Below are 10164 nucleotides of genomic sequence, written 5' to 3'. Positions count from 1 at the left end.
TAAGTGGATCAATGAAATAGAATCAAGGATACAGAAACATTCCCAGACATATTCAACTGTCTGATCTTTGACATAGGGTCCCAAAGCATGTGTTGGAGGAAAAAATAGCCTATTCAACAAGTGGTGTTGAGGAAAACTGGTTATCTGCAGGAGAATGAAAATGGACCCTTATCTCTCACCATATACTAAATTAAAATCAATGGCTGGGGCCGGGGATTTAGCTCAGTGGTTCCGCCACCTGCCTCGCAAGTGCAAGGACCCGAGTTCGATCCCCGGTACCAAAAAAAAAACAAAAACAAAAACAAAAATCAATGGATCAAAGATCTAAATATTAAAACAAACATTAAACCCTCTGCAAGATAAAATAGGTAAAACACTTGAAGACAGGTATAGGAAAGGATTTTCTAAACAGAACCTCGATTGCACAAGAAATAGCAAGAATCAACAAATGGGATTGTAGCACACTAAAAAGCTTCTGTACAGGGGCTGGGGATTTAGCTCAGTGGCACTGCGCCTGCCTCACTAAGCGCAAGGTCCTGAGTTCAATTTCCGGAAACCCTGCCCCCAAAAGCTGCTGTACAGCAAAAGAATCAGAGTGAAGACAGCCTACAGAGTGAGAAATTTTTTTGCTAGCTACTCCTCTGACAGAGGACCTAATATTTAGAATATACAAAGAACTAAAAAAAACCCTAAAATTAAAGACCCAGTCAAGAAATGGGCAAGAGAAGTGAACAGACACTTCACAGAGGAAGAAACACAAATGGCCGGCAGATACATGAAAAGATGTTCAACATCACTGGCCATTACAGAAATGCAAATTAAAACAACCCTAAGATTCCATCTTACTCTGGAAAGAATGGCAATCATTAACAAATCAAACAACAAATGCTGAGTTGACTGGTGAACAAGGAACCTTCCAGCGTTACTGGTGGGAATGTAAACTAGTACAATCTTAGGGAAATTGTATGGAGATTTCTTAAAGAACTCGAATTAGAAATTACATACAACCCAGGTATCCTGCTAGCTGTCTTCCCCAGAGAGCTTAAGTCATCATACTGCAGAAATACTTACGTACCATTGTTTATAGCAGCATAATTCATAATAGCTAAATCTTGGAAATCAGCCTTATTCCCATCAACAAATAATTGGATAAAGAAAATGTGGTATCTATATAGTAATGGCTTACTGCTTGACTATAAAGTGACAAATTGGAGACGTGTAAGAAAGTGGATGCCCTTGGAAAATATAATCTTGAGTGAAACAAACGAGACACACAATTTTAAATACTATATGATATCTCTCATTTGAATGAGTAAAAGTACAAAGAAAAAAAATGATTTAGGATGGATAGGACAAGGGGCAGATTTACAACACAGAAGTGATCCAAGGAAACAAAGGTGAGGAGGGGAAATAAAAGATATGCCGTGTACAGGAACTTAGTAACAAATTAATGTAAACACTGCACCATAACATGAACTAAGACAATATCAACAAGTATGAAAAAGGGTGGGAAGGGGAGGGAGGGGGAAGGAAATTTTAAAAAAGAAGCTACTATATACATGTAACCGCTCTCAAGATGATTGTAAGCTGCATGAATTGCAAACGTACTAACAAATTTTAAAATGTTACCTCAGGCACTTCGGATGCAGATAGCAGGTTTAGAGATTAGGAAGTGAAGGGCATAGGGTCTAAATCAGAGTTAAAGAGGGGAGATTAAGAGCTTGCTGGGTAGATGATTGTGTCATTCCCAACATAAGAGACAAGCACATTTGGGGACCCTTCTCCACCAAGACAAAGAAAGCCATGTTTGAGAAGCTTGGGAAAAAGAAAAAGTGGGCTGCCGACTGGAGTATTTCTTGCTTGAATTAGTGAAACAGTTTGTCACCAGCACTTAAAGTGACATGCTTTTTCAAGTGCTGTGGATACTGACCTGCCACCTTTCCTGCCAAGAAAAAAAAAGTCCCCAATTCTTTGCTCCCTACCATTCACTCAACATCGCGATAATTCACATGTCTCCAAGTATAACAACTCCCTTGGAAACAGACACTTTTCTATTCAAGCATACAACTTTACCTTGGGGGAACTCTCTCTACCTCAGACTTGTTTTTTTTGCAAAGCTGCAGATTTTTTATTGTTCTGCTCTCCTTCCCGTTAACATGTCTTCATTATGACAGATACTTAGTTTGCAGATGCATCGTTGCACTCAGAGTCCCCAGCAGTCTTGGGCAGCTTCTCAGAGTGACTGAGGCCAGTCACACTCCTATTTCACAGTGATTTCTTCACATTAGCCTGAGGAGATACTTTTATTCCCACTTTTGTGAATGAGGGAATTGCAGCTCACAATTTAAGAATCTTGCCCAAAAGTTTTTGGCAAATATGAAAGGGTGCGGTCAGCGCCAAAGTTCTTGGAAACCCTGACCAAAGCCCAGCGGAACAGACGGGTGTCGGGGCGGAAAACTGCGCCTTGAGGGAACGCAGAGCTCCTCTCTCTCCGTTGGAAACCCTGAAGAGGGGCGGGGCCCGCAACACTATGCCCGGCGTCGCAAGCGTGACGTCACGATGCGACTGAAAAGTTTACGGGACGCGTCGCGCGGCAAGATTGCTTTACGGCTGTTCGGTGATTGCTGCTGTTCTGTGACAAGGGTCCTAGTCTGACTGTCGGAAAAAGGTCCGGATGAGTGGAACCTACCTGGGAAGACGATGTGAGTGAGTCCCAGCATTGTGCGGTGTCCTGTGAGGTCTGTGAGAGTCAGGCAAAGGGTGCTGAGCCCCAGGTGTCCTGCACAGGTTTGCCCGATGTCAGGACCACCGCCTGGCCAAGGATTTGAGGCGGGCTGGAGTAGTGCAGACTGAATGTGACCCCTGTCATCTCTCCTGAGTACCTCGCTTTCCTTTTCCATTAAAATGGACGCAAACCTGCTTCGCCTACCTCCTTGTATGTTTCGAAAGGCAGGTGAGCCGGGGATTTAGCTCAGTGGTTCCGTCGCCTGCCTCGCTAGCTCAAGGTCCCGAGTTCGATCTCTGGTACCAAAAATTAAAAAAAAAAGAAAAGAAATGCCCGTGAAACAATGTTTTGGAAGCTGTGAAGTGCATTGCTATTAAACGTAGTTTCATAATGTAAGGCTCAGATGGAGAAGGGAAAATAAAATCCCTAGGTTTCTTAACCATCTTTATAATACCCAATAACCTAGGGAGAGTCTCTAAAACAGAATTTATTGACTTAAGAACCTTGGTGACTAATAGCCTTTAGAGGTGTAAAGTAGTAAATAACCTAAATTTGATACTATTGCATATAAAACTTGTTTACCAGATTTTGCTGTTTCTTACAAGGTCCCGAAGTGTCTGGGCATCTAATAAGTTGAGCGTTCTCTGTTGTAGAGAATACATATTTATGATTCAGTGAATGAAAATGAAAACCTGATACAAGACTGGATTTTGCCACTTGAAAAATGGAAATTAAATGTAGAAAAACATCTTAATTATTGCACAGATACATGTGGTGAGTTATAATTTGTCGTAAAAGTGGCGTTTCCTTTTTCAGAATTTATAATCCTGCCCTTTGATGTGAATTAATTTAAGGAGATAATATATTAGTCTGTTCTCTTGTGGGAAATTAACTGTTGCATTCAAGGGGAGAAAAGCATCTTTGTATATACACTAAATTTTTGTAAAAATGGCTTAGTGTAATACACTACATAGTGCGTGAATTTAATAATCATGTGCAGCAGAGGGTAGTAGAATGCACCCTTCTGCACTAACTTCACGTTGTGAAATAAACTCATGCTCCATAACTGTAATACATTCTGTGATTCTTAAACTGTATTTATATAATGACCATTTTTATGCCCAAGGAAAACTTAAACTTTTATCATCACAAAAAGAGTCTAACACTATAATATTTGCTTGTTTATTGTTTTATTTGGTCTAATTGATGTTAATCAGGTGACATGTTTGAATCACAAAGGAAATCAGTTTAAATAAAAACTTTAAATAAAAATGAGTTCAATAAAAAACTTGAATAATTAAAATAGACTACAGCCAGGTGTTGATGGCATATGCTTATAATCCCAACACTCGGGAGGCCAAGGCAGGATTTCGAGTTTGAGGCCAGCCTGGGCTACATAGTTCAAGACCAGCCAAAACTATGTAGGGAGACCCTGTCAAGAAACCAAAATAATTAATAATAATAATAAATTAATAAAATAAAAGAGGCTATCAGATAAAGCTTATTTGCTCTGGAATATGGAAAATACAGTTCAGAGGGAAGAAAGTAACTTTCACCTTCAAGGAAACACTAACAGTTGTGAGTATTTATTTATTTATTTAAATTTTTGGTACCGGGGATCTAACTCAGGTCCTTGAGCTTGCGAGGCAGGCGGCGGAACCACTGAGCTAAATCCCCGGCCCACTTTTATTATCATTGATCCCTAATGCTTCACTGATGAAATAAAATATTTTTATCTTTCTTTTTGTTTTTTTGAGACATGGTCTCACTATGTAGTCTAGGCTGGCTTTGAACTTACTATGTATCTCAGGCTAACCTCGAACTCATGGTGATCCTCCTGCTTCTCCTCCTGAGTGCTGGGATTACAGGTGTTTGCCACCATGCCTAGCCAACTAGTTTTTTTTTTTCTAATCTGCACTGAGAAGCCCAAAAAACATTGCATTGATGTACTGAAATACTTCATGCAATTATACATCCATATTTAGAGTCTAAATTTAAGTGAATTTTTTGCAGTTTAAAACTCAAGTACAATATAGTATGAAGAGCTCACTTCTTATTACAAAAGTGACCTCTGTAAAATATATTAATGATAAGCAGTATTTTTGTATATAGTGATCTGAAACTATATGGATGGGGAGGTTCTTTTCTTTCTTTTCTTTTTCCAGTACGGGGATCAAACTCAGGACCTTGCACTTACCAGGCAGGCATGGCACTACTGAGCTACATCCACAGCCCTCTTTTCTTTTTCTAAGACTGATTTTGCTTTACCTAAGTTCAGTTACCACAGGAATTTAAAAGCAGAATTATTTACTTTAGAAATTTTAAAGTCACCATGTAGGATTTTGATCACTTTGTCTTAAATTAGTCTGTAACAGTAACTGAAGAAAAATGAAAAATTTGAGTTATCCTTTAAATTTTGTAGTTTTGTTAATTTTGTTTTGTTAAGGTAGGATCTCACTATGTGGCCCAGGCTGGCCTAAAACTCATGGGGATCCAAGTTCTGGGATTTCAGATGTGTGCCACTATGCCTGGCTTGTTAATTTTTTTTTTTTTTTTTTTTTTGGTACTGGGGATCAAACTCGGGTCCTTGCTCTTGTGTAGCAGGCAGCTAAACCACTGAGCTAAATCCCTGGCCCAGTGGCTTGTTAATTTTTTTTAAAATTATATTTCCTTTTTGCAGTGTGCAGTGCCACATGCCTGTAATCCCAGCACTCTAGGCTGAGGCAGGAGAATCACCGAAAGTTTGAGGCCAACCTGGGCTATATAGCAAGACCCTGTCTCAACCCAGACCTTGCTCTCTCTTCTCCCACCATGAGGAACTTAAAAGGGAGGAAAGAGATAAGACAAATGAGGGGGAATGCAGTTTATTGTACAAACTGATGACTGTCACCTAAATACATTGAAAAAAAAAGTACTATGCCTCTTTTTCTGAAACAACAGATGACACAAAACTATTAGTGGGAAAATGATGACAGGTAGCTGGAATTTAGGCTGTCTTACTATGAAGGTTGTTTTGCTTATTGTATGTTTGTGTATATAGTATAACTTTTGTACAGTAGAGGACTGTAACTACTATTTAGGTTGTAGAGATTGAAATTTAGATGTTTCATTGGCTGTTTGACGAGGTGTAGATTATCTTTTATATAGAGATCTACATGAAAACTATCTAACACAAACCATACCAGAAGAAATTTTAAGAATTTTGCACAGTCACTTTGTGTAATCTGAAACATAGCTGCTGAACATCTTAAAGTAAATCTCTGTTCTCTGAAGTTTTTTGATTGAGCTGGTTCAGTGTTTTGAAAAGTGATCAATTCTAGCTAATGAATCAATTTCCCCAGTAGGATTCTGCATATTACCTGTATAGTAGTCATATGGATATGTTTCTGTGCATGTTTGTTACACAGTTGTAAGGTGTCTCTGTATTTAACTGTTACACTTGTCAACTTTCAATAAAGCATATAAAATGTTGATTGAAAAAAACAATACATTGTGGTCAGTTGAAAAAGAAGTCTACATTTCTACCTGTTTCATTATCACCTATGTGTGTCACTTCACTCTCAAACTTTTTTCAAGCTCAGATACAGGGTTAGTTTGACTTTATTAAATGAATTTTCAGTCTCATTGTTCTCAACAAAGTCGCCATAGACATTTTGCAAGTTCAGAGCTTCTTCAGGCATATATCTTTGATGTAGTTATTTGCGAGAGAGTGATTATAGAGAAGCCTCCCTCCAACCATGTTCCCTGAAACTCCCTCTAACATTTCTATATATGCTTAGAGTTCTCAGCAATCGATGTGTAGATGAACTTCAGTGAAATGACTCTTCAGGAATTGGTACATCAGGCTGCTTCCCTTTATTTGGACAAAACAGCTGTATCCTTTGATGAATGTAACAACCAGCCTCCAGTTTATTATACTTACAAGACTGTGATCAATGCTGCTTCAGAATTATCACATTTTCTGAGATTACACTGTGACTTTCAAGGAATTCGGGAAATCGGTCTCTACTGCCAACCTGGGATAAACTTACCTTCTTGGATTTTAGGGTAATAATTTTCAGTATTATAAATTCGTTATTACTGTGTGCTAATTTATAAATTTTAATACATAGATATATTACAGGTTATTTTATTATTGGATTTTTCTGTGTTTCTTGGTTAATTCTAGAGAGGCAAAAGAAGTTCATATTGCTTTAGTATTCTTTTTAATCATTTAGATTAATCTGAGTATTTAGAAGAGGCTAGGAGTTTTTACTAATAGAAAAATATGTATCTCCAAAACATAAAGGTACTGTTTGTCAAAGGAAAACAAAAATAATAATTTTAAACAATTTGTTGTTAGATCAAGAAAATAGGATTTCAGAAATATCATGTTTATATTTTGTGCCCTGAGATTGAAATTTTAGGTGCTAAAATGAATGAATATTTGAGAGTATTACATAATGGTCCATTAAAACTGATATATGAACCCATTGAAAGACATTTATTCAAACAAATATTTGTTAAATTGTTCTAGAATATTATTATCTTGTAGTGATTTCTGTAATAGAGCTCTACAGTAAATAAAAGCTGCCAAAGAATTAGACAAGTTGATATTCATCCCACAATACATTTTTAGTAGATGTAACAGTAAAGTAAAATATGTGTCAAAATTTATTCAATCATTAACCAAAATTTACTTAGAATTTACCATAAGCAAAGATCTAGTGTCACCAAAGTGTGTGTACTTCCAAATGCCTAAAATGGCTAAATGATCTTTGATCAAATTCTTTATATAAGTATTGCTTTATACAAGTATTTAAAGGTGATTCTTCCCACCTTCTGAGTATCCTGATTTTGGTGATAACATCTTTGGTAGTATGCAGATCCTGATAGCCTATATACAGTCTGCATACTAGTAAGTTGTATGTAGATAGCTTTTTCTGTGGTATTCTGCACAAGCAAATGAAAGACATCCCTGTTTGAGTGGTCACGTAATACACGAGCTTTTAAAATATCTTGTATTTCTCTTTGGTGATAAGGCAGAATTTTTTTTGGTACTGGAAATTGAACTCGGGACCTTGCACTTGTGAGGCAGGCAGCCGAACCACTGAGCTAAATCCCCGGCCCAGGCAGAATTTTATAGTACTCAGAATGTTCATTAAGACCAACATAAAATAATAATATTTATAAGCAAAGATGAATCCATGAAAACATAGGTAACTTTTAATGAAGTAAACAAAGTGCATAGAGAAATAGAAATGCTTGGAGAATGCTGATTCTGTACTTATTTCTTTAGAATACTCCAAGTTCCTGCTGCATATGCTCCTATTGATCCAGATTCACCACCATCATTATCAACACATTTTATGAAAAAATGTAATCTAAAGTATATTCTTGTTGAAAAAAAGCAACTTAATGTAAGTCTAGGTGTTTAAATTATTTTTTGTGTGTTACATTTATCTTTTTTTTAATTTGTATATTAATTGGTACATTTTAGGTATACACTGCATTTACATTTATCATTGGGTGTTTGTACCTGAACATGATGTATCTTAGTTCTTATTTTTTCCCCTATTACCTGTGCACCCTTCACCCCCACCACCCTTCCCTATTTACATAGACTTTGTTTCCTTTTTTTTTTTCTTTCACATAATTTTTCCTTTCCTTTCTTCCCTTTCCCTTTCCCCTTCCTCTCCCGCCACCCCTCCACCTTTGGACCTTTTCCTATTTCAAATTATCAGTTATTCATTTTAATCACTTTTATCCTTATTTACACTTTCAGTTTCTCACACTAGAGATACTATTTGGTATTTACACGTGTGTCCTATTTATTTCACTTAAGAGTATGGCCTCAATATGCATCCATTTAGCTATGAATGACTCTAGTTTCTCCTTCTTTATGGCTGAGTAGTACTCCATTTTATAAAAAAATCACATCTTCTTTATCCAGTTTCCAGTTTATGGGCACTTGGGCTGTTTCCAAACCTTAGCTATTAAAAACTGTGCCGCTGTAAACATAGGTGCACATATATCGCTGTGGTATGATTCTTTTAATTCTTTGGGGAAGATACCTAGTAGGGGAATAGCTGGGTCACATGGGACCTCTAGTCCTAGTTCTTTGAGGTATCTCCATACGGATTTCCACAGTGGTTGCACCAGTCTGCATTCCCACCAACAATGGAGAAGAGTTCCTTTCTCTCCACACCCCTGCCAGCATTTGTGATTGGTTGATTTCTTTTTTTTTTTTTTCTGGTACCGGGGATCGAACTCGGGACCTTGCGCTTGCGAGGCAGGTGCCGGAACCACTGAGCTAAATCCCCGGCCCTGGTTGATTTCTTGATAGCAGCCATTCTTTGTGGGCTGAGGTGGAATATCAGTGTTGTTTTCATCTGCATCTCTCAAATGACCAGTGATGTTGAACATTTTTTCATATATTGCTGTTTTTACTTGTCTGAGAAATGTCTGTTCATTTCGGATGCCCATTTTTGAATTGGGTCTTTGAATTTGGGGGGGTCTGATTTTTTTCAGTTCTTTATATATTCTTGATAGTAGACCTTTGTTTGAGGTACAGCTGCTAAAAATTTCTTCCCATATTGTAGGTTGTCTCTTAGCTCTGTTGGTAGTTTTTCTTGCAGTGCAGAAGCTTTTTAATAAGATGAGATCCCAGTTGTTGATTCTTTGTGTTAGCTCCTGTGCTACTGAAGTTTTGTTCATAAAGTCTTTTCCTATGCCAATGTCATTGAGAGTTCTACCTAACTTATCTTTCGGCAAGTTTACTGTTTCTTTCTTGATATTTAGCTCTTTAATCCACTTCAATCTTAGTTTAGTGCGTGGTGATAGGTATGGGTCTAGTTTTAATCTTTGGCAGGTTGAAATCCAGTTTTTCCAACACCATTTATTGAACAGGCTATCTTTCCTCCAATGAGGGTGATTGGCTCCTTTGTCAAAGATGAGGTGGCTGAGTATGTCTAGAGTTGTTTCTGCATCTTCTCATCTATTCCATTGATCCTTGGGTCTGTTTTTTGCCAGTATCATGCTGTTTTTATCACAGTAGCTTTGTACTATAGTTTCAAGTTGGGGATTGTGATACCCCCAGCCATGTCTCGGTTGCCCAGAATTGCTTCTGCTATTCTAGGTTTCTTCTGCTTCCAAATGAGTTTTTGGATTGTTTTCTCTAGTTCTGTGAAGTATATTGTTGGAATTTCAATTGGTATTGCATTAAATCTATATAGTAGTTTTGGAGGTATGGCCATTTTCATTATATTGATTTTTCCTACCCAGGAACAAGGGATATCTTTCCATTTTCTTATATCCTCTTCGATCTCCTTCTTCAGAGTGCTGTAGTTTTCAGTGTAGAGGTCTTTTACTTCCTTTGTTAGGTTGATTCCTAGATATTTCATTTTTTTAGATGCTATTGTAAAAGGAATTATTTCCCAAATTTCTCTCTCAATGGGTCT

The 10164-nt window shown here is 37.4% G+C and overlaps 1 protein-coding gene across 6 annotated transcripts in view; it reads left to right on the top strand.

The window, feature by feature from the left end:
- The first annotated feature begins 2563 nt into the window (after positions 1-2563).
- Aasdh (aminoadipate-semialdehyde dehydrogenase) overlaps positions 2564-10164 on the top strand; it is a 36882-nt gene continuing 29281 nt past the window's right edge. For 4 of the 6 annotated variants that reach the window (XM_021262315.2, XM_021262318.2, XM_021262319.2 and 1 more), the window contains exons 1-4: positions 2597-2702; positions 3379-3499; positions 6505-6772; positions 8004-8124. In XM_021262315.2, the coding sequence (XP_021117974.1) occupies positions 6528-6772; positions 8004-8124 (366 nt within the window). In that variant the 5' untranslated portion in view covers positions 2597-2702; positions 3379-3499; positions 6505-6527. Of the gene's footprint in view, positions 2707-3330; positions 3500-6504; positions 6773-8003; positions 8125-10164 lie in introns of all 6 variants that reach the window. The other 2 variants (XM_004849696.4, XM_087187702.1) reach the window with 2 other exon arrangements.

Source organism: Heterocephalus glaber, unplaced genomic scaffold (genome assembly GCF_053883595.1).
Source record: "Heterocephalus glaber isolate CG9 unplaced genomic scaffold, H.glaber_assembly_v1.0 deba00001509, whole genome shotgun sequence".
Lineage (NCBI taxonomy): Eukaryota > Metazoa > Chordata > Mammalia > Rodentia > Bathyergidae > Heterocephalus > Heterocephalus glaber.
This window is presented reverse-complemented; position numbering and strand designations above follow the sequence as displayed.